General features: G+C 36.3%; 1 protein-coding gene across 3 annotated transcripts in view; it reads right to left on the bottom strand.

The window, feature by feature from the left end:
• PAXIP1 (PAX interacting protein 1) overlaps positions 1–23,304 on the bottom strand; it is an 88,681-nt gene that overhangs the window by 44,659 nt on the left and 20,718 nt on the right. For 2 of the 3 annotated variants that reach the window (XM_078152621.1, XM_078152623.1), the window contains exon 6: positions 7,776–8,423. The exons of the other annotated variant lie outside the window; for it this stretch is intronic. In XM_078152621.1, coding sequence (XP_078008747.1) covers positions 7,776–8,423 — 648 coding nt within the window. The remainder of the gene's footprint in view (positions 1–7,775; positions 8,424–23,304) is intronic. 3 annotated transcript variants of the gene reach the window in all.

The raw sequence follows: 23,304 nt of genomic DNA, 5'->3' as shown, positions 1-23,304 counted from the left end.
TAGAACATCTCAGAGCCTGTGCTATGTTGACAGTCTTCAAGAACCCAGGATGACTCCATGCCATAATGAATCAATGGAGCACAGGTTGGGTTGAAATGCCAAATAACAACATATTAGTTAAAGACTGCCTTCTAATTTGTAGTTTATAGTTGCTCCCTGCAAGGTCTGACATTAGTCTGTCTCCTGCTACTTCCTAACATTAAATAGCTAAGACACATCTAGTGAAGTGCATGTTTATTATGCCTTGTTGTCTATGGTTAACAAGTTTACTTAGAAATCATTTACTTATTATTCTGTCATTCATTTCCCTGCATATGTTTAGCCAAAAGAGATGTTATTACAGTAAAAATAGCATTTTAATGCTAGTATATTGGCTGTGTTCCAGAATCTCATTACTGCTAATCCTATCTTGTCTTTTAATGTTGAATATGACTTAGAAATAAAATTGGTTATCACTATTTGACATATCAGGCAGGTATCAATCACGGCCATTCCAAAACTCAGAGCCATATATAAAATAAGATGCAATCAACATTTGAGAAAGAGGGAGAGATCTCATCATCTCTCATGAAATGAGATGAACATTTGCTTGGTCTAGAGTAGGCCTGTACACCCTGTGGCCCGAAGGCATGCCAAAGGATTTCGGGCGGCCCACAAAAAAAATGTAAAGGATGTTTTCCCCTACATTAGGATCTTACTGTCAGCTAGAAAAAATACTCAATGGTGAAATCTTACTCTCTACCCATTTTCCTGCCTCTCCAATTCCACTCTCTTCATCCTACTGAAGCCATACTATTGAAACTCATCTTGCTCTACTCATTCCTATTTTCCTAAATTCTGTCATCAAGCTTTGACTGGGGATTTTTTTGCTTTTTCTTTCCTAAATCCAGATCTCACTTCACTGCCTGGTAATCTTAACATCATGTATTCTCCACTAAGGCATTCATCTCCAACCAGTAATACAGACTATCCATCTTTAATATGGAAAAATCCATTATCTTCCAAAGTAGCCCAACCCACTTTTGTATAACAGTAATTGTTAAGAATTTTTTTCCCCTTACATCAGGCCAAACTTGCCTCTCTTCAACTTCCAATGATTGTTTTGAATTTTCAACAAGTCAAATGCCTCTTCTACCTGACAGTCCTTCAAATATGTGAATTAAGCTTCACCCTGCCTTTTCTTTTCCAGGCTAAATATTTTGAGTTGCTTCAACTGATCTTCATATGGCAAGATCTCAAGGCCTTTCACCATTCTGTACTTCCTAAAACGTGATGCCCTCAGCTAAAAATACAGCTCTTAACATGACATGACTATGGAAGAATCCAGCAGGACCATCACATTTCTACTTGGCAATTTCTTTTCTCAAGTCTTCTGAATCCCTACTACATTCTGTATAGCAGCTGTTTCAAACCTTTTCCACTCTCAATTCTAAAACTAATCCCTTTTCTCTATACTCCCCACCTTACTACTCTCCACAGCTTAACTTTCCACTTTACAGAGACCAGAGACATCTGACATTTGTTAGATTCTCTTCCTTCATAGCTCCAAATTTCTCTGTATCTTCATCCATACTTTTGCCCTTACTCATCACCTTAATCCCAATATAAACTATTCCATTCCTGCTATTTAGTTCTAAGTAATGGTGAGTTCTAAGATATAACTATATTAATGGGTATAACTGATATTTACACAACTTTTTTTCCTTTACAAAGTACCTTATACATATATATATATATATATATATATATATATATATATATATATATATATTCTCATTTGATCTTCATAGCAACCCTGAGCAGATTCCAAATTTTCCTTTTCTCCAGTTCATTCCACCAGTATACCCTTTCCTTTGCATCTTTAATATCTACCTTGTGATATTAAAGTGATGTTGGGCTTTTTTTTTCCAGAGACAAGATGGGAAGGGGAAAAAAAATGCTTAAGAATGGAAAGACAATTAACAACTTTTAAAAAAAATTTTTAAAAAGCAAAAAATAAATACCTACTTTGTGCCACTGGCTCTTCTTCTGCCTACAAATATGCTTAGGTCTTGCTTACCCAAAAAAGCCTTTCCTTGAACACAACAATGCCTCTAAAGATACTATACCATCTCTTTCCTTATTGTTAAATGTCTCACAAGTACAGATTACTTTTGCTAGTTCTGCAGCCTTACTGCCCACCAAAATATATATCAACTTCCTGCAATCTAGCTTTCATCCCATGACTACTGAAACTGTCCTTTCAAATGTTTTCAATAACCATATAATAACCCAATTCAAAGCCTTTTCTCGGTCCTGGAACATTCACAGACTTTGCCACTTTAGCAACCTTCTTCTTCTTGACAGTCTCTATAGTCTCTTGGATCTTTGAACTACATTCCCCCAGGCCTCTTCTTAACCTCTCCTTCTGCATTCTTCACTATTGTTGTTCTGCTCTTTTCACATATGGGTTTTTGGGGTTTTACCTTCAGCCATCAGCTCTACATTCTTCCCAATAACCATCCCATTCATTTAGAGATGATTCTTAAATTTGTAATTCTAGCCCAGATCTCTTTCCTAAGTTTCAGAGACATGTCAACTATCTGCTGGGCCTCTTCCTGTTACCCCAAAATCAGTAAGTAAAAATCCTCCCCACAAAAAACCCATTCCTCTCTCATAATTTCCCCATTTCTTTTTTGAAATTATTAACATTCTGTTTTTATGTAACATTGACTTCTGGATATATTCCTCCCCTCTACTATTCAGATAGCCTTTCCTTTTAACAGTGATTTAAAAAGAGAAAGTTTTAAAATAGTTCAGCAAAAACCAATCAACACATCGACACTACCTGACAGTATTTGAAATAGTATACACTCACTTCTGCAATGAAAGGAGGGAGGTGATTTTTTTCAACTCTTTTTTTTGGGGGGGGCAAGCATTACCATTATAATTATACTATCTTCAGTTTTATCATAGTGCCTCCCCTATTTATAAATGGCACTACCATTTTCCTACCAGTCAAACCTTCTCAAAGTCTTAGTTGTTTGTGCCTACACCTTCCCTGAATGCCCATATTATGATAGTTGCCAAACCCAATGGACTAAACCTCTATCACTGGCCACCAGTCCCTTTTGCTTCCACTTTCATAGTTAACAATATGGTCTAGGTCCCCTAACCAGTCTCCAATGCTTCATTTATCTCCAATTTTATCCTCTTTACCACCACTAGAACAATATGCATTAGCTTACAAGTCCAGTCACATTATTCCAGTGTTCAAAAATCTTCAATGGCTTATTATTTCCTACAAAACCAAATTATAAATTCCTTAGCATTCAAGGTCCTCCACAATCAAACACCAACCCATCTTTCTAATTTGACCTCACATTTCATTGCCCTTTGCATAACAGTCTAGAAATTGGACTTTCTATCCTTTCCTCCTAAACACATTTCCATAATCTTTATCCCCAGAGAACGCCTTACTCCTCAAATCTCTGGCTGTCAAAATCTTACCAAGCCTTCAGCACTCAATATAATTGATACACTTATGAAATCAACAACAGCTTCAGCTGGAAATGGTGTCTCTATTTAAAACTCTTAGAGAATTTTATTATAGCATCTCTCATGCCTTTATTAAAATCTATTTTTGTATTAGAGTTAAGGACTTTGTGGAGAGACTCTCTCTCTCTCTCTCAGTTCCTTAACACTGTTCTCTGAGCACAATGTAAGCTTAATAAATGTTTGGATCAAATTGAGGGTTCAAAGCCTGGCACTATCTTCCCAACTGCTTCTTTTGAGAACTCAACCAATTGCATATCAACCCTAAGATATTTGCCTTAAGATGCAAAGTGATGCTCACAGCAGATGAAATAATTTCCAGTTGATCATATAAGACCAATGTGCAGATCCTTTACTGTATCCTCAAGCATAACCACAAAAAACAATCAGAATAGTATTAGCCCTATTTGCCAAGGTCCTTTATTCATTCTGTTCCTTGCATTTCTCTTACTTATACTTAATGCTATAGATCTATCTATCCATACTATCTACCATACCTTAACATGGCCTAAAGCCAAATTATCTTTCTAGAAACAGAGAAACGTCATTAATTTAAGTAGTTACTGGTTATCTAAAGGTTAACAAGAAAATCCTTCATTTCAATCTTTTTGTTAAGAATCTTTCTACCTTAATTAGTACAACAAATTGAATCTTTATTTGCTGATCAGTATAAACTATCTCAGGGAATATTCTGATCAAAAATTTTTATTGTACAACAATATTACATAGGCGATATAATAGAACTTAATCTCTAACGACAGAACAAAAGCTCCATGAAGGCAGATGTTGTTTCATTTTTGTCTCCGTATCTCCAAGACCTACAACAGTGCCTGGCATAGTTGGCCTTTAATAAATGTTTAAATGTTTCCTGATTGACCTACAGTGAAGGGTGCTCTGTGTGTGTGTGTGTGTGTGTGTCTGTGTCTGTGTGTGTGTTCACTTTCAATTTCCTTTTTTTGTTAAAGGGGTTGTTGGAGGAAAGAGGGAAATCAAATTAGATTTTAGGTTAACTAGTATCCACTTAATTGAAAGGTTCTATACTAAGATATGCTACTGGTGGGCAGTAGTAGGATGCTACACTGTTTCTGCAATCTATCTATTTTCTTACCTTTCTTTCCTATAGATGGCAATGATGGTCATAGCTTTGAAATCAGTAGCATTTTCTCAGCAGCACTCCACATCCTTCGCAGAGACCATCCCACTGACTCCTCCCTGAGGCTGAAATTTTAAGCTGGAAAAGCCACTAAGTTCAAGAGCTTGACCTTTTGGCATAGCTCTGACAGTAGTACCTATTTCCTAAAAAGTTGCTATCAACTCCATCTCATGTTATGGCAGGTTCTCTACACTTTGCAGAAACTCATTTGGTATTTCTGTCCATGTTCAAAAAATCGCATGAAAATGCTTTGGAAAAAAAAAAACCTAACAACTAACATTCTTAAAATAATCCACATGTCTGTCTATGTCTGTGTCTGTGTGTGTGTGTGTGTATGCACGTTCACCTTTTATGACAAATGTACTTTATGTGGATTTGGGATTACAGACCTTGCAAGACATGAAATCAGTTTATAAATTAAGTATTTGATTCAGACCCTTGACACTAGTATAAGGAACTCCCAATAAGGAAATCCTCTTTACTAATTGGTACTGAGGCCGCTTGGGGCACTAAAAGGTCAAATGACTTGCCCATGGGTCACACAGTCATAAGATATCAGAGGCAGGCTTCAAACTCAGGTACTTTGGACACCAAGGTTAATGCTGTATCTACTACATAGTACTTGTCCTTCCAGGGGTGAGTCAGTAAATGTCTAACACCTGGTTCTCTGAAGAAAAAGTATGCAGAACACAATTTTAAGTTTAATCTTCTTTACTAACACCTTCTTCAACACTTTAGGTTCAGACAATCAACAAAATGATAAATCAAGCCCTGATTTGTAGCGTTTGTCAATTTCTGAGGTAAAAAATGCTCATGTTAAAAATGTTACAATCTGCTCAAAGTTCAAGCTGGCTTCAGCACACCCCTGTACTTTTCTAATATACCATTAGTATAGACAAATAACTCCTAGAATAGTTAATCATAAAGTAATATACTTTTAAACAAACCATACTTTCCCTCAGCTATTCACTCTCTGTTTCCACTTTTAAAACCAGAAGGGCTTCTGTAGAGTACATTCTCCTAGCCACCTGGCTCTGCCTTGTCATATGGCAACCCACAAAAAGATGGATGTACTGTAAGAGTAGCACTGAATGCATCGTCATTAATCTATTCACTTCTAAAACACCAGTACAATGCTACTATTTTTTTCCCAGTCCCTTTTCCTCAGGCCCTCAAAAAACTCTACTCTCAAAAGGACTGTTACAGAGTTAAGTGAACGCTGTTAAATATGTTCATTCAGCAATTTTATTTTATATTTATTATTTAATGACTCAGAATTCTATTAAAGCAAATTTAACATGATGTATAATAAATGTTTGTCAATTTAGTCAGTAATAATTCTTATGAATATAACAGTAAGCTATAGTTTAAATCTTCAAAATTAAGTCCAAGATATTACTCCTCTCCAATTTTAACTCGTAATCACAGAATTTGAAAGTTGGAGAAAGGACCTCAGTAGCCATCTAGTTCCACTCATTCATATAACCACTAGAATATACTTAACGAGTGATCATGTGGCCTCTGCTAGAAGATTCCCAAAGACTGGGAACTTCACAAAGCAACCTACTTCACTTCTGGACAGCTTCAACTGTCAGGAAACTTTTCCTGAAGAGAAGCCAAACCTTGCCTTTTTACTTCTACCCATTCATTCCTCCAGATTCTGTTCTTTGGGACCAAACAGAACATGTTTATTCCCTCTTCCAAAAGACAGCCCTTCAAATAACACAGCTGTCATGTCCTAAGTCTTCTCTTCTCCAGCTCTTTCAACCAATCCTGCTGTTACAGACTCAAGGATCTTTCCCATCCTAGCTGCCCTCCTCTGAACACCCTCCAGAATCAGAATGTCCTTAAACTGAATACAATAATCCAGAAGAGGTCTAACACAGGATTAACTCTCTATTCTTGGAAGTTAGGAGCCTAAAAATCATACTTACTTTTGCAGCTGCCACTTCACATTGATGATTCATACTGAGTTTGTAATCCACCCAAACTACCAAATCTTTTTCACAACTCATCTACCCACCTCACCTGTCTCATGTTTGTTTTCACCCTAGCACAAGATTTTCCATTTACCCCTATTGGATTTCATCTTTATTAGATTCAAGCCAATGCTCTAGACTCTCTCGATCCTTTTGGACCCTGACTACCATCCTGTTTATGGTTCAGTAATCACTCCCAGCTCTGGGGCATCTGCACAGGTGAAGAGCATGTCCTCTAGGCCTTTAGTCATAGATAAAAATGTTAAACAGCACAAGGTCAAACACAGATCCCTTGGGTACTTACTAGGGCACTTTCCAGTACATTTACATTGAGTCATTAATTATTCTGAGTTCAGACAATCCAATCACTTCTGAATCCATTTGATTGTATTATTAACATATCTCTGTCTTTCGCACAAGAACAGTACGAAATATTATATTAAAAGCTTTGCTAAAAACCAGATTAACTATATTTATAGCATTGCCCTCATCTACTAGTTTAGTAATCCTGTAAAAAAGGAAATAAAGGTTGGTCTGGTATCACTTATTCTTGATGAAGCCATGTTCTTTGCAATTACTGTTTCCCCTTCTAAATGTTCATCAATCATCTCACTTCTTTTGCATATATAGAGCTGTTTGTATTTCATAAACAAATTAATCCAGAATTAATGTAGGCATCATGAAGTGGCACAAGAGTATTATAGAGCCATAATCACGTACTTAATGATTTTTAAACCCTTATATTAGTTTGAGTATAAATGTTAATGATTTAGTATCTGTACTTCTCAATTTTTAGGTTTAGAAATGTACAGGTATATTAATAAGAAGATACAATGTTCAAAATACATAGTTCTCTAGTTTACTGTTTTAGACAATTCATTTGAAAACTTAACTGCTGCTACATTCCTTAGACCACAGCTTCTACTATCTAAAACAATAAAAATAGATGGGTTCAAGGAAAATACCAACTTCTCATTACTTTACTGATCTAAGTAAATACTCTGAGAACTACTTAACTAATATGCAATATTACTAGAACTATGACTAATGCATATGAAACCTTAATTGTAAAGTCCATTACTTTGGAATTTTTTTAAAGTGCGACTTACATGTGCTACATTTGATGGTCGGTTAATCTGCTGAATATCAGCACTATTAGTAATATTTCTCAATGTCCGTACAGCTGGACTCCAAGTAGCCATCATTTCTGGTCTTTCAGAGCTTTGGATACCTTGTCCTGAAGCCATTAAATTACTTCGGACATCCGGAGGCAAAATGTTGCTTGGAACTGGTGGGACATTGGCACATAAATTTATTAAACCAGACTCCTTTCCCTGAGGAAGTCTGCGCTTTGCTGCAGCTATCTGTGGGACTTCAGCTGGGGTCCAATTCAGATTTCTCTCTTGTTTTTCAGGTGAGGAGTCTGAGGAATCATCAAACATCAATTCCCCTTTAGATTTTTCAGTGTTTGATTTAGGTGAAAATGGTTGGTCACCCAATGTTGATCCTTCTTGAGAACTTGCAGGACTTGATAATTTTTCATCTGTACTGCCTTCATTTTGAGAATCCTGCTCTTCATTTTCGACTTCATCCTCCTCCTCCTCCTCCTCTTCTTCCTCCTCTTCTTCTTCATAAATAATTAGACGAGGATGATAAAAGCCTTCCTCCTTTTTAGTTTTATCAGATATTGAATCCAGGACCCAGTCTGGTGTCACAATTTTAATGCTTTCTCGCTTAAGAGCACATTCATATTTTTCCTGAGGAGAAAATAAAAAATAAATTAAAAGCCCTACAATTCAGTTTCTCTCCTTTCACTATAACTTGGTAATCAAATAATTTCCTGGAAGCCTGTATAAATAAAAATGGATTACAGCCTTCATGCCACAATATAGAAGAACCACTGTTGATCTATGTAACTAAAACTTAGAATAAAAAATAGTTCTGAGATGATTATATTAAGCTTACCTGTAGAAAGAACCTAAATTTCCATTTAGTCACAGCATATTGAACTCAAAACACCAAAAACATTATGTTCCAAATGACTAGAGGATTCATCATCTTATATATTCCTGAAAAGTTCAATGTAAAATGAATTTTAGTAAAACAAATCCTATGTGTAAAAAATGAAAGGCACTTTCATTAAGGAATGCTACGGCAATTTCCTTTTTATAAAGGTAGACTTTTACATATAGGATTTTAATAAAGTATACCTCTTTTAGGAAATACTAAACATATTATAATGACATCCCTTTTAATACTGGAATGCAACAGGATTGGAGAACAAGAGCTAGAAAGAGAGTTATTTAATGGTAATGAAAAACAAGGAATAGAGAGAGATGAGGCAAAGGTGATTTCATCAATACAAACAAAAGAACCTGCATAAGGAAACTCCATCTCCCAATGCAGATGGGCACCTTTTTCTGTAACTTATAATCTTAGAAAGTTGCCTCGAGTGCTCACAGGCTAAGTAACATGCTTAGGGTTACACAGCCAGTGTGCATCAGGGGCAGGGCATTAGGCCATGCTGCCTCTCAACGGAAGCCAAAGAAAATTTAAATTCAATTATGGTCAAGCAGTTAGTGTAACTCTTCCACTTAGGCTCTATCTTTGGTTCTCTACTGTTCTTTCTCTGCACCTCTATATGTGCCCTCTGGTGGTCTTATACAATTTAATGGCTTCAATAACCACCTTTAGGATGATGACTCCTAAATCTATAGATAGATCTAGCCCTAATCTCTAACTCTGAACTATATTTCAAAGTATCTGCTGGTCATTAACACATAAATGTCCTGTCAGCAAATCAAACTTAACACATCTAAAACTGAACTCATTCGCTTCTGAAAATCTATCATTCCTATTTCCCTATTTCTATTTATGGCACCACCATCCTCCCACAGCTGCCCAGTCTTTAAAAATCTCAGAATCATTTAATTTCATTCAACATTTATTAGCACACACAATATACAAAAACACACATGCCAAGCAGTGGAGATATTTCAAGAACTTAATTCAAGAATTTAATAAATGTAAATACTCCCTCTATGTATTGTCTTTCTACCTTCACCTAAAGTAGAAAGAATCTTTGAGTGTTAGAAAAATATAACAACCAACCTTCTAGTGATGAATCACTACAAACTATTAAGTCTGTCATTTCTCGAAAAAAGGACAAATCAGTCCATTCCCAATCATGGTCAAAAACATTTCAGCTTGGTAAACTCTTCAGAATGTGCTTTCAAGTGTCATTGCCACACCATGATGAGTCATCAAATTAAGAAGCAACATAATCCTTGCCCCAAAGAAGCTACTAAGCTAATGAGATAATCAGACATATATACAAATAAACCTGAAACAAAGTAAGTAATAAGGTAATTGAGGAGAGGGATCACTTTCATAGGAGGAAATCAGGCAAAGTTTGACAGACATTGCACTTCATGGGCTGAAAAGAAAGCAGAAAGATTTCAACAGACAATAAGGGATGAGGGGGGGTGTTTTCCAGGAATAGAGGAAAACCTACACAAATGCAGAGTGGTGAAAGGAAAGGATAAGAATGAAAAAAGACTAACATACCAGTATAATTTGAGTACAGTCTGCAAAGAGAAAAGTAGGAAATAAAGATAAAAAGGGTAGATGTGGAAGCTAGACTGTGGAAGAACTTATAATGCTTTTAGGGATGTGGCAGATAATTGAAGTTTTCAGCCAATCAAATAACAAAGTCAGACCTTTGCATTACCAGGATTACTCAGGCAGCTAGCTAGGAAAGAGCCGGATGAGGGAGGACAGATTCAAAACAGAGGTCAGTTAGGAAACTGTGACAATAGTTTAAAGAAGAAGTATTGAGCACATGACCACAAAAATATTGCTTAATTAGTTGACAAAAAAGGAAAATGACAAATGTCGGAAGGGCTATAGGAAATGCATTGTTGTTGGAGCTATGAATTGGTCCAGCCATTATCAAAAGCAATTTGGAACTATGCCTCCAAAATTACTAAATTGTGAACATATTTTGACAAGCAATACCACTACTAAGCCTACACCACAAAGAGATCAAAGAAAAATGACAAGGACCAATATACACAAAAATACTTAGAGCAGTTCTGTTTATAGTACCAACAAACTGGAAACTAAAGGGAGTATCAATCAACTGAAGAAAGGCTGAACAAATCATGGTACGGAAATATAATGGAATACTACCATGCCATCAGAAACAATGAAGGAAAAAGTTTTAGAGAAATTTTGGAAGACTTGAATGAACTGATGTGAAGTGAATGAACAGAACCAAAAGAACAATTTATACAATAATGACAACCTTCTAAAGACGAGAAACTCTGATCAAACACAATTCCAGAAGAACCACTATGGTGAATGCTTTGTTGTTCAGTAATTTCAGTCATACCCAACTCTTCGTGACCCCATTTGGGGTTTTCTTGGCAAAGATACTGAAGCAGTTTGACATTTTCTTCTCCTCCAGCTCATTTTATAGATAAGGAACTGAAGCAAAATGACTTAAGTGACCTGCTCCAGGTCACAAAGCGAGTGTCTGAGGCCAGATTTGAACTCAGGAAGATGAATCTTTCTGACTCCAGGCCCAGTGCTTTATCCACTGTGCCACCTAGCTGCCCAGTAGCTACCTACTTCCTAAAAGAGAAAAGAAAAGGGGAAGGGAACAAGCACTTATTAAATACCTACTATGTACCAGGCACTGTGCTGTGCTTTACAGAAATTCTCATTTGACCCTCCTAATAAATGCTATGATCACTTTACAGCTGAGGAAACTGAGGTAAGAAGTTAAGTGACTTGCCCCGGGTCAGAAAGCTAATAAGTGCCTGAGGCTGGATGTGAACTCAGGTCTTCTTGACTCCAGGGCCAGCACTCTATCCACCATGTCATGTGCTGTCAGGGACTGATGACTAGGAACAGAATGAGAAACATATTTTTTGACATGGTCAATGTTGGGATTTGTTTTGTCTGACTTATGTAAGGATTTTGTTTTTCTTAATTTTTCAACCTGAGGATAGGGGAGGGAGCAGGGAAACATAACAGATGCTTGCAATATTTTTTTAAAAATAAAGTTCAAAAAATTTGAGGGTAATTTAGGGCAGATCGTGTTTTTTGTTTTGTTTTTTTTGGTTCACTCTGGGCAATATCCTCAAGAGGCAACTAGATATAACAATATAAATACCAAGAGGCAATAGTTTTAGCATTCCATCTACCACTTGCCTGACATATGACCTTGGGGTTGTCGCTTTTAACCTCTGCGGGACACAACTGATTCATTTTTTTTTAAGATAGAAGAGGGAATGAACAGAGTACAATACACCTTTAACTGACTAAAAGACTGCTGCCGGACCAGATGTTATCTTATCATGGCTCTCAGATGTTAAATGCATGATTCTCCTTAGGAACAGAGCAAATCCTTAACCTATTTTAAAGAAAAACACACCAATGAGTTGAAAGAAGTCACTTAAGCACCTGGATTCCAAAGGGATTATTAAATAATCATGGAATTATAGGACTGTAAGGGATACTGGAAAACATTCAGCTTTTAGTAGCAATTCTACCACCATACAGAAAACATGCTTTTTTTTCCCAATTAACTCAAGCAACCAGCATTTAATTTAGAAAATGCCTACTATGCACCAGACACCGTAGTAAATACCAGGGATACAAAGAACAAAAAATAGTCCACACCCTCAAGGAGGTCACAGTCTAACAGAAGAGACAATCTGAACAGAACTATGTACAAGTAAGCTAAAAACGGGATAAATTTGGGGAAGGAAGTTAGGGAGAATGTCAAAAGGAAGGCTGAGAAAGGCATCTGGAAGAACCTGAGACTTGAAGAAAGCCAGGGAAGCTAGGAGGTGGAGGAGAGGAGGGAAACCATTCCAGGCATGAGGTACAAATAGTGAAAAGGTTCATTCTGGAGGAGTGTTTTGCGTGAGGAACTTCTAAAATTAGAATTTAGAACTGCAAAATGAAAGCTTTTCTAGCGTCCAAAGGAAGACGAAGAAAAAGATTAAGGCTGAGGTGTATACTGCTAAATTGTTTCTTGCATTTTTCATATGGATTGTGTCATCAAATAATAGTTAATATGACCATATTCACCCTAATCTGTTTTTGTTAAGAGGAAATAATCATTGTCTGCAACAAACAATTAAATCGCAGGATGAACAGTACAAAATACAATTCTGCATTTTATGGTTTAGAGATATTTATAAATTGTTTAGCCTCAAAAGTTTCTATAAAATGGGGGCAGCTAGGTGGTACAGTGGATAGAGCACCAGCCTTGAAGTCAGGAGGATCTGAGTTCAAATCCGGCCTCAGACCAAACACCTGACACTTACTAGCTGTGTGACCCTGGGCAAGTCACTTAACCCCAATTGCCTAAAAATTAAAAAAAAAATTTCTATGAAATGGAGAAGAGAAACTCCTTGATAGGGAATGATGACATTTATCCTTTAACGGTCTTCCACTTCAGTATATCTACTATAGCATGGCTAAACCATTTTCCTTTACTCCTTTTTAGATTCACTGCTCATGGAAATTTTGGTGAAAATTACATCCTTCAAAAAAGACAGTGAATCATTCACAATCATCTTGTTTTGGTCTACCTGAAATTCTTAAATAGTCAAAACTTTTCTCTCCTAGAAGGAATTTACCTGCTTTCAAAAAGATATCCAATTCTTTAAAGAATAAAAGAAACATCACTTTGTATTCCACACAAACATGCACGTAATAATAAACTGTACTTTGAAAACTTTTTTGGGAAGAAAATCTGTAGTCTGTTTCTGGTAAGCTTGAGCCTAAAATGCAATTTTTCTTAACTAATTTTCTAAATGTAAGCATTTTTATTTTAAAGAGATAAATCTCCAAACTGAGAAAATCAAATATTGATTTTTGTATCTTATATTATTCCATTCTGTAATTGATTCTATTCTCTAACTGCCTGAGCCATGTCTCTGAATTAAGTTCATAAGTTCATGAGTCCAGAAGTTCCATTTTCTGAGTTAATTTAAAATTCAGTTGCCCTATAAATCACCTTAATTCAAAGAAATATATTATCTCTACCCAATTAAGGTAGACTTGTTATCTTACTAAAGAGCCTTGCACATCTATGCACAATTAAGGGAGATCTGTGATCTCACTACAAAGCCTGTCAAGATGCAGGCAGGCACCAGGAAATCTGTTATTTCTGCAACACTGACTGCCCTTTAAAAAAGTCTGGTTTATTACCAGAGTGACACTAACTAGCCATGCAGGTGGACACTATCAAAGAGCTTTCCACAGCAACAAGATGGAAGGAGAGGTTGCTGCTAACCCTGCATTCTAGACTTCTATTCAATCATATTGTTTTTCATCATGTATGCTACTTTAGACTTAGTAACCAATCATGTTGTTTTCCCATCTGTGATGCTTCCTGTTCTTTGTTCTCTTGTACTTCCTGAAAATATATAAAGGCTAATAAGCCCTACCTCATGGTGTTTTGGCTGATTGAGGAGGTAAGAATCATTTTATTGGTAATTGCTAGCCTAACCAATAAACTGAACAGGCTCAGAACTTTGTGTCTCAGTTTACCTTAATTTCAATCATGACAAAATTGATGACATGGGGATCTTGAACAAGGAATACTTCATAGCCAACACAGAACGAGTGTCCACATAGTTTAGGCCACAGTTAAGAATTTGCTTCATCACTTAGGATGATCATTACTTAACTTACAACATACCTTCTGAGAATCATCCCAAAGCATTCACTCTTTTACCCACTCCCTTCTAGAAGGTTTCTTTTCTCCAGCAGGTCAAAGATAAACCCAAGGAATACTTCCACTAATTGAAATAATAGAAGAGACTTCTTCCATCTGATCTTTACCTTCAAGGCATGAGTGGGGAAGAGAGTAGGCCCAAAGATGGATCATTATCTTATTGGTATCTTCAAAGCAAGAGAAAAGGCAAAGTTAACTAGATGAGAGGTATTTTCCCTAGGTCTGCTTACTACTCTTAATCCATTTTCCCAGAGCACAGCTTTTGTTCTTAACCTTTTATACACATACCAGAAAGAAAGACGGTAGGCCTAAGACAAAGGGACAAAGGATTAGTGCATGGCATTGTTTCTTTAAGAAGTTTTAAGCACTGACAAGGTTTCTTTCATTCAGGTAATTCGGAAAAGGACTTGAGCCTTAAGAAATATTAATTTCTCAATTTTTTCAGTTGAATTTAAAACATCACTTTAACTTGTCTCAATTTCAATTAGATAAACTTTGCGATGATAAAAAATAATATAACTAGACAGTATAAAATACCTGAAAGTACACCTGCCAAAACAGACACAGGAACTATGTGAACATAAATATAAAACACTTTTTATACAAATAAAGTCAGATCTAAATAATTGAAGTAATACTCATTGTTTATGGGCAGGTAAAGCCAATATAATAATAAATGACAATTTTACCTGACCTATTTATTTCATGCCATCCCAATTAAATTGCTAAAAAATTATCTTACTGAGTTAGAAAAAATAATAACAAAGTTCATTTGGAAGAATAAAACGTCAGGAACTTCAGAGAAACCAAGGGAAAAAACATGTAAAGAGGAAGCAGATTCAATAGTATCAGAACTTATTCTATATTATAAGATGAGAGCATTGCTGAAGTGTAAAATGGATAATTTTGATTACTTTAAATTAAAACTTTCTTGTATAAATAAAGCCAATGCCACCAAGAATAGAAGGAATGCAAAAAACTGGGAAAAAACTTTCATAGACAACTCTCAGACAGGTTTAGAATATCTCAGATTGAGTTAGAATATTGCTGTGATATAGGAATGATGAGCTGGTTGATTTAGAAAAACATGGAAACACTTGGACTATGAAGGCAAATGCTATCCACCTTCAGAGAAACAGATGACAAGCGGAAATAAACATGGCACGGTCTTACATATGTGTGTATGAGTATATATGTGTAATATGTGTATGGTTATAGACATCTACGTATGTGTATATGTATATGCATATTTATCCACACTTAATTGTAGCCTTCTTTAGGGTGGGATGGAGGGACAGAAGGGAAAAAAATAAAGCAAAAAGTGCACAACAGAGAACAAAAGAAAACCTACAAGGAAGCAAAGAGCTGGGCAGCTTTGAAAACAATATGTAGTATTTATTTTTTTTTTGGCTAGGCAATGGGGTTAAGACACTTGCCTAGGGTCACACAGCTAGTAAGTGCTATGTGTATGAGGCCGGATTTGAACTCAGGTCCTCCTGAATCCAGGGCCAGTGCTCTATCCACTGTGCAACCTAGCGGCCCTAATATGTAGTATTTATTATATAGGCTTTCTTGAAATGGAAATGTATTGTTTTATATTGAATCCTCTCTTATGTTCTGCTGTGTATGTGACAATTTTTTTGCATTTTGTATTTTAAATTTAAATAAATTTTAACATTTACCAAAAAAAAAGTTTAAATTTATAGTTAGTCTACAGTCATATCTATTTCAACTTACAACTTTTTCTACCTGCAAGGTAGGATAGAAAATGAACTAGATTAATTCTTGAGAACAGACTAATGCTCCAGTTTGACAACTGACAAGAATTTTATGCATGATATTGGGTGAGGCAATTAACCTTAGCCTCAGTTTCTTCATTTATAAAATGAAGACAAGTTAACTTGCTGGTCAACATGATATGTGAATATCATAGAAAAACATTTCGAAAAGGCTATTTAATTATATACAACTGCAACATGGACATATTAATAAAAGGAAGCTGAAGTATTAATTGAAAAACTAACAAAGGTCTAAGAGGAGAGAGAATGAAATGTAACTTTTTCCTCACAGCAGAGAGGTGAGAGACTACTATGAGAGAAAACTATATACGATGTCAGTTTCTACTGGATGATTTTTTGCTTAATTGATTTTCTTTGTCCTAAGGAACAATTTAGGACATTAATGGTAATGTAAATACAAAAAGAGTCAATAAAATGTGTTTTTAAGTGCCCTAGGCATTCAAGATGCTATTAATTTCTATGTCTACCAAAGCAATATTATGTAGTAATGGAAAAGTCATCCCTATTGATAGAAGCATTTTTAAGATTTGTCATTTCACAGTGTTATTTTAATTTTATACTATTTCAATAAAAATATTTACTAAGTGCTTATTATGTGCCAGGCATCGTCCAAGTACAAAGAATGAAACAGCCCCTACCCACGAGGAGCTTACATTCTAGTAATAGAAAGTGAATAAATACAAATACAAAATAGTTCAGCAGAAGTTAGCTTAGAAGGAAAAGAACTAGTAGCTGTGGAGATCAGCAAAGGCTTCATGCAGAATATGGTGCTTAAGTTGTGTCTTAAAGGAAGAGAAGGATTCAAGGCGGCAGAGATAAGGAAAGGGTACATTCCAGTCAGGGAGGATGGGCCAGGGCAAAGGAAGCAATGGGAGATGGAGTCCTAGTTTGGAGCCAGGTTATGAAGGGAGTTAAAAGCTAAATAGGAATATATACTTTATCCTAGAGGCAACAGAAAGCTACTGGAGTTGATTGCATGAGAAAGGGAGTTATGGTCAGATACAGACTGAAGTAAAATTATTTGTTTGCAGCACATAGGATGGACTGGTAGTGACATACCTCAAGCAGGGAGACCAATTAGGAGGCTATGGTAATAATCTAGATGAAAGGAGATGAGGGCCTGAACTAAGGTGGTAGCTATATATATACAGAAGGGGTCTAAGAACCTGATAATCTTTAAATCTTAGAAACAATGAATTCTTATATTGGTTGCACAGTCTTAAAAGTATACATTTACAACAATAGCTAATAATTTCCCCAACTTTCCTTTTTCAATGAGCATACTTCCGAATATTAGGGCATAGGATCAGAGAAATCAATATTATACTAATGACTTATTGGTAAGCACTAATTAATAAATAAATAAATATCTATGAATTTCAACTCAGAATAATCCTAAAAGGTAAAAAATTTGCAAATAACAGATTCATGCTCCCAAATTAAATAATTAATCTTTTATTATTCAATTTCAACCAGTTTATAGAAGGATCCAGAAGTATCTGAAATTTTACCTATAATAATACAAGAGATGAATCTCACGTCTAAGTTGCTAGTAAAACCTAGTTAAGAGTATAATGTAACCTCTTAGGAGATATAAGCCTTATTCTCTTGAAAGGGACCTTTATCATACTGAAGACCAATCTGCTGGGTTTCTGAAAGTCTTTTCATAATTGTGTTATCATTTACCATCAAGAGATCATTAAGTGCTCAGACTCCCAAATAGAATCTAAGTAGTTAGAAGTCACTGACACAGAGGAATCAAAAAACAGCTTTAAGTGTACTCATTCCTCCTTCTGTCTTCACAGGCTTAGGAAGGTGGGGATCAGCCAATCAACTACTTTGAAACTGGATACCTACTGAGGAGGAGCCAGAACACTATTACCACCTAAAGGTTACCAATCTACAGAATCTCAGAAAATGAACAGATTGGGGCTGCTAATACAGCATTATTCCTAGATGCCACATACAGCTTCTACTTGCTCCTTCACTTATGCCTCTCTACGATACCAAAGAATTGCTATCCAATTTCACAATCAGACCCTTGCTGTGTACTAATCATTCAATCCTAGGTCTTCAATGCTATCATCCTGCCTAAGTCACTCTCCCAGTAGAGTAAATGGGTTTGACTAGATGGTCTACAAGGTCTCTTTCCACACTACATACACTTATTCTATAAACCTGGTAGCTAACTTTCTTTCATCCCAGTTTTAACAAGAAGTTTTATTATCTCATTCCCCCAAAGGTCAAGAGGAAGCTATTAGGTCTCTACCGAGTAAGAAAAACTAAGGCAAGGTGTAGCCCTGGAAAGTAGGACAACAAGGAAAATGTGGAAGGGTCTGCCCCTAGTAATCTGAACAGAAACTCTGTTTCTGTTTAAATTCCTCTGACCCAGGCCTCTTCTTCTGTTAAAAAAGAGAAAAAAGAAAAAAAGGGGGGGATACCCCAAGATCTCAGAAAAGGGTAGAAGGCCAAAGCAGATAGCTCAGGTTTCTATTGGCTAGCTATCAAAGCTGTCAATAGCCATAGGAAAAAATGCTCCAAATAACTAATAATTAGAGAAATTAAAATTAAAGCAACTCCAAGGTTCCATGTCATACCCATCAGATTGGCTTAGTTGATAAAAAAGGAAAATGACAAATGTTGGAGGGGCTGCAGGAAAAGTGCATGCCAAAACACATTGTTGGTGCAGGTATGAATTTGTTCAGCCGTTCTGGAAAGAAACTTGGACCAAACAAGGTGATGCACACCTATTATACCAGATTTGAGGGAATTAGTGAGAATAAGGGGCACTTGAGTTCAAGAATGCTAAACTGCAGTATGGCTAAAGACCATTAGGTGGGTTTCCACACTAAGTCTAGCACCACAGAAACAGGATTGAGATACCATCTTAAGAGGGCAAAATGGCCCAGGTCTGAAATGAAGGCCAAAGCTTCCATGCCAATCAACAGTGGAATTAGGCCAAAAAGTAGTCACTGTACTTCCACCCCGGATGAGACTGTCAATTGGAACTGAACCTCAAAAGTCACTAAACTATGAATATCCTTTGACAAAGCAATACCACTATTAGGCCTATATCCCAAAAACATAAAAAAAAAAATAGCACAAGGATGTATATGCACAAAAATACTTACAGCAGCTCTATTTATAATGCCAAGGGATTGGAAACTAAATAGTGTGCTCATCAATTGAGGAATGGTTGAAAAAATCATGGCACATGAATGTAATGGAATACTAGTATGCCATAAAACACAACAAAGGGCACAACCTCAAAGAAACACGGGAAGATTTGTATGAACTGATGTAGAGTTGAGTGAATAGAGCCAGGGCATTTATGCAATAACAACCTTGTAAAGACGAACAATTTTGAAAGACTGAAGAATTATCTGATCAGTAGGTGGCACAGCGGATAGAGTGCTAGTCCAGGACTGGAGTCAGGAAGATCTGAGTTCAAATGTGACTTCAGACATTTACTAGCTGTGTGACCCTGGGCAAGTCATTTAACTTCCCTGTGCCTCAGTTTCCTCAACTATAAAATGAGAATAGTAACAACATCTACTTCAGGATTATTTCAAGGATCAAATGAAATATCTGTAAAATGCTTATTAGCACAATATTATATAAAATATATAAGCACTGTATAAATGCTTATTCCTTTCCTTCATTTCTTCCTGATAAATGCTGTGACGAAAAACAATCCCAGAAAATCCATGATGAAGAATGCTGTCCATCTCCTAATACAGAGGACTCAGGTTGTGTAGAATGAGACACCTTTGAGCATGGGCAATGTGAGTATTTGTTTTGTTTGACTATGCGTATTCATCACATGGATCTTGTTTTCTTTCTTTTCAATTTGGGGGTAGAGAATGCAGCAAAGAGACAAAATGTTCATTAACTGAAAATGTAACAAAACTTAAAATTAAAAATAACAGCACTGAATTTGGACCTGGTTTGGAATCAAGCTATAGCGGTCCATGGACAATTAAGTTTCATTCAAACATTTATAAAACATCCATTTCATACAAAGGCTCTAGGTACTGAGACACAAAAATAAAAACAGCATAGACCTTGTTCTTATGAAAGCAGGTTCAAGTAACATTTCTTTCTCTGGGCTTTAGTTTCCTTCAGTAAAATTAGAGTTAGGCTAGATCCACTCCAGTTCAAAATCTGACTGCTCTTTTCTCAGGTTTAATACTGTCTCAGTTCTGCTCTTTACAACTATACATCCTTGACCTCCCAGTTTATTGACTTCCTTAACTCCCATGACCACCATTGCATTCTACCTTAGCATCCCCCACAAAAATGTGAATACCTTAAACCTCACCACCATCCCAAATTATTCCATGCCCTTGAACTCTAAAACTATCCTCTGATAAAATCATTCCCAATGCTTCCATGTCTCCCTGGGGCTTATACCACCAAAATAACTGAGACCTCTTTTCTTTATTATGACTTATTCTCTCTACCTCTCCCACAATCCCTGATCCCCAGTGCTCCATTCCTGCTCTATTCTCACTTTTTTCTCAGACTTGACTGCATTATTAAATCAGTATAGGATACAGTATATACAGGGTGCCTGAAAAATCTTAATGCAGTTTTAAGTTTTAATAGCTCGATAATTATCGTAACAGCTAGTAATAAAGCTTTCAAGCTTTAATAGCTTAAAATTGCACCAAGACTTTTGGGACACCCTGTATTTGTCCTCCACCCTTTATTACTTTGCTCCTTTGTCCTTATGCTGTCAGCCTGACCACCTGCCTTTTAAGTGCTGAAAGCTATTAGAGGAATCCTACAACTGTACAGACTAGGGGAACTACAAATAGATGGTTTTTAAAATGCAAAATCAGCACTCACTGCTTCTTGGTAGTTTAGTCTTAACAGACTAAGAACTTGCCAAGGGGCTTCTCTATAATGCTCCCAAAGTAGTTATTACAAATCTCTTAAGTTTCCAGCGCTCCTTCCCACTCCTTTCCCTCTGCAGACAAATTTGCCTCCCAATTCAAGAAAAACTGATGTCATCCACAACGAACTCCCTCTCTTCTACTCCTCCACACCTTAACATTCTACATCATCTTTACTTATCCTCTCATTCTTTGCTCCAGTCTCTGAGAAAAGTGATCTTTCTCCTTGCCAAGGCTAACTTTCTGCCCTCTACTTGTGCCTTTGATTCCACGTTCTCCCATCAATCATTCCTTCCTTCTCTCAACCTGACTCTCTTCCAATCTCTTGGCCTACAAATGTCCTCAAGGTGCTCCTACTATAAAGAAATCTTCATGCAAGCCTATTCTTATTATAGGGCACCTTGTAAATCTTAAAAAATACTCTATAACCTTTTTTACAAGCAAAGTGTTATCTTAGGGTCAGGAGACCAAGACATGAATTCTACCTGACACCTATCAGATAAGTGAACATGGGCAAATCTTAATCTGTCTGAGCCTCAATTATCCTCATCTATAAAAGAGAAATTATAATACTTGTAATACCTATATCAGAGGACTGTTGTCAGGAGTGTGTTTTGCAAACCCTTAAAGTGCTATATAAATAGACTGATGACACTCACTGTCATTTCCATTTCTCAAACCTTTGTAGAAGAGTGGGCTCTGACTCACTATACTGAACCTGCTCCCTAAGGTCATCAATGATCTAGTAGTTGTTAAAAACAGGTAATTTTTTCTCAGTTTTCATCTTCAGTGACTTCTTTGCTGCTTTTCACACTCCTCCTAGATATCATCTCTTTTTTCTCTTTCGTGACACTGCCATCTCCTAGATTTCTTTATCTGTTCTTTCTCCATATCCTTTACTAGATCATCTCTAGCTCCCTAAGCATGGGCATCTCCTGAAGCTCTGGTCTTGGGACTACTTGTCTTCTCTCAATATATATTGTCTAAATGGAAGAGGAAGAGGTGAGAACATTTTTAAAAATATTTTGGTAATTGTACTTCAATACAGTTGGCTTCTTTTGTAAGTCTACAAATTTCATTTTATTGATTTAAAGATATTATTCTGAGAAGGGATCTATAGTATTCACCAGACTACCAAAGGGTTCCCTATTCGAGATAATCTCATCAGTTCCCAAGAATTAAATTAGCTCTATGCCGATGATTCAACAATTGATATATGCAGCCCTTTACCACAGTTGAAGAAGAAGGGTCCAACACTCAACCTCCTGGGGCATCAGTTTCCTTATCTATAAAATGAAGTCACTGGACAAGATGATGTTATGCAGTTGCAAGGAGCCTATGATCCTAAGCTCCAATATTATTTTCCTTCAAAGATTCGGTGCTACTTCCTCTATGTAGCCTTCCCTGCTCTCCCCATTGCTCTCTTCCTCCTCAGATTATCTTATCTATTTGTGTACAAGCTGTATGCTCCCAGGAGCTAGCACCAGCACCTTTTACACAGTAGGTACTTAATAAATGTGTATTGAAATTAAAGCAGATACTTACTAATGACTTCATTACCACTAATTATTATTAGGGCAGTAATCACTAACATTTAGTGATTCCAGGGACTACTTCAAATAGCTCAAAAGCTCAAAATAAAATTAATTCTACTTCAATCAATTCTTAAATGAATTTGTGTCCTACAGTGTATAGCAAACACTACTGGGGTTGGGGTGAGAGAAGGAGTGTTGCAGAATCAGAAAATAACAGTGTTATTATTCCTTAGGTGATGAATCAGAAATACCAAAACCAAAAAGATCTGATAATCATAGGATTGAACTCAAGCCAAATTTCAAACTCAAGTTCAGTGCAATGATTCATTTATCACTATTCAATTCTTCTCCTGAAGAGTTCACTGTACTTTTGACGTGAAAATATATGCATTTGGATTTGATTCAAAAGAAGTTAAGAAAAATAATCATACTGAGTTAAGGCAAAATGAATAAAAACCAAGTTTAAAGCCTAAGGTAAATATCTGTAAAATTAACTGAAAGGGGCCTTACTGATCATCATGTTCATCCATCTCATTTTACATGAGGAAGCAGACCATGAAGAATAAAGTGATTTGTCAAAGGTCACCCAGCTCAGAAATAATCAAGCTAAAGAATTCAAATCAGGGCCTTCCAGCCATCTGATTGCC

This window comes from Phascolarctos cinereus, unplaced genomic scaffold, assembly GCF_003287225.1.
Source record: "Phascolarctos cinereus isolate Bilbo 61053 unplaced genomic scaffold, phaCin_HiC Scaffold_1;HRSCAF=81, whole genome shotgun sequence".
In the NCBI taxonomy this organism is placed as follows: domain Eukaryota; kingdom Metazoa; phylum Chordata; class Mammalia; order Diprotodontia; family Phascolarctidae; genus Phascolarctos; species Phascolarctos cinereus.
Note: the sequence above shows the minus strand (reverse complement) of the source record. Positions and strands in the feature narration are given on the sequence as shown.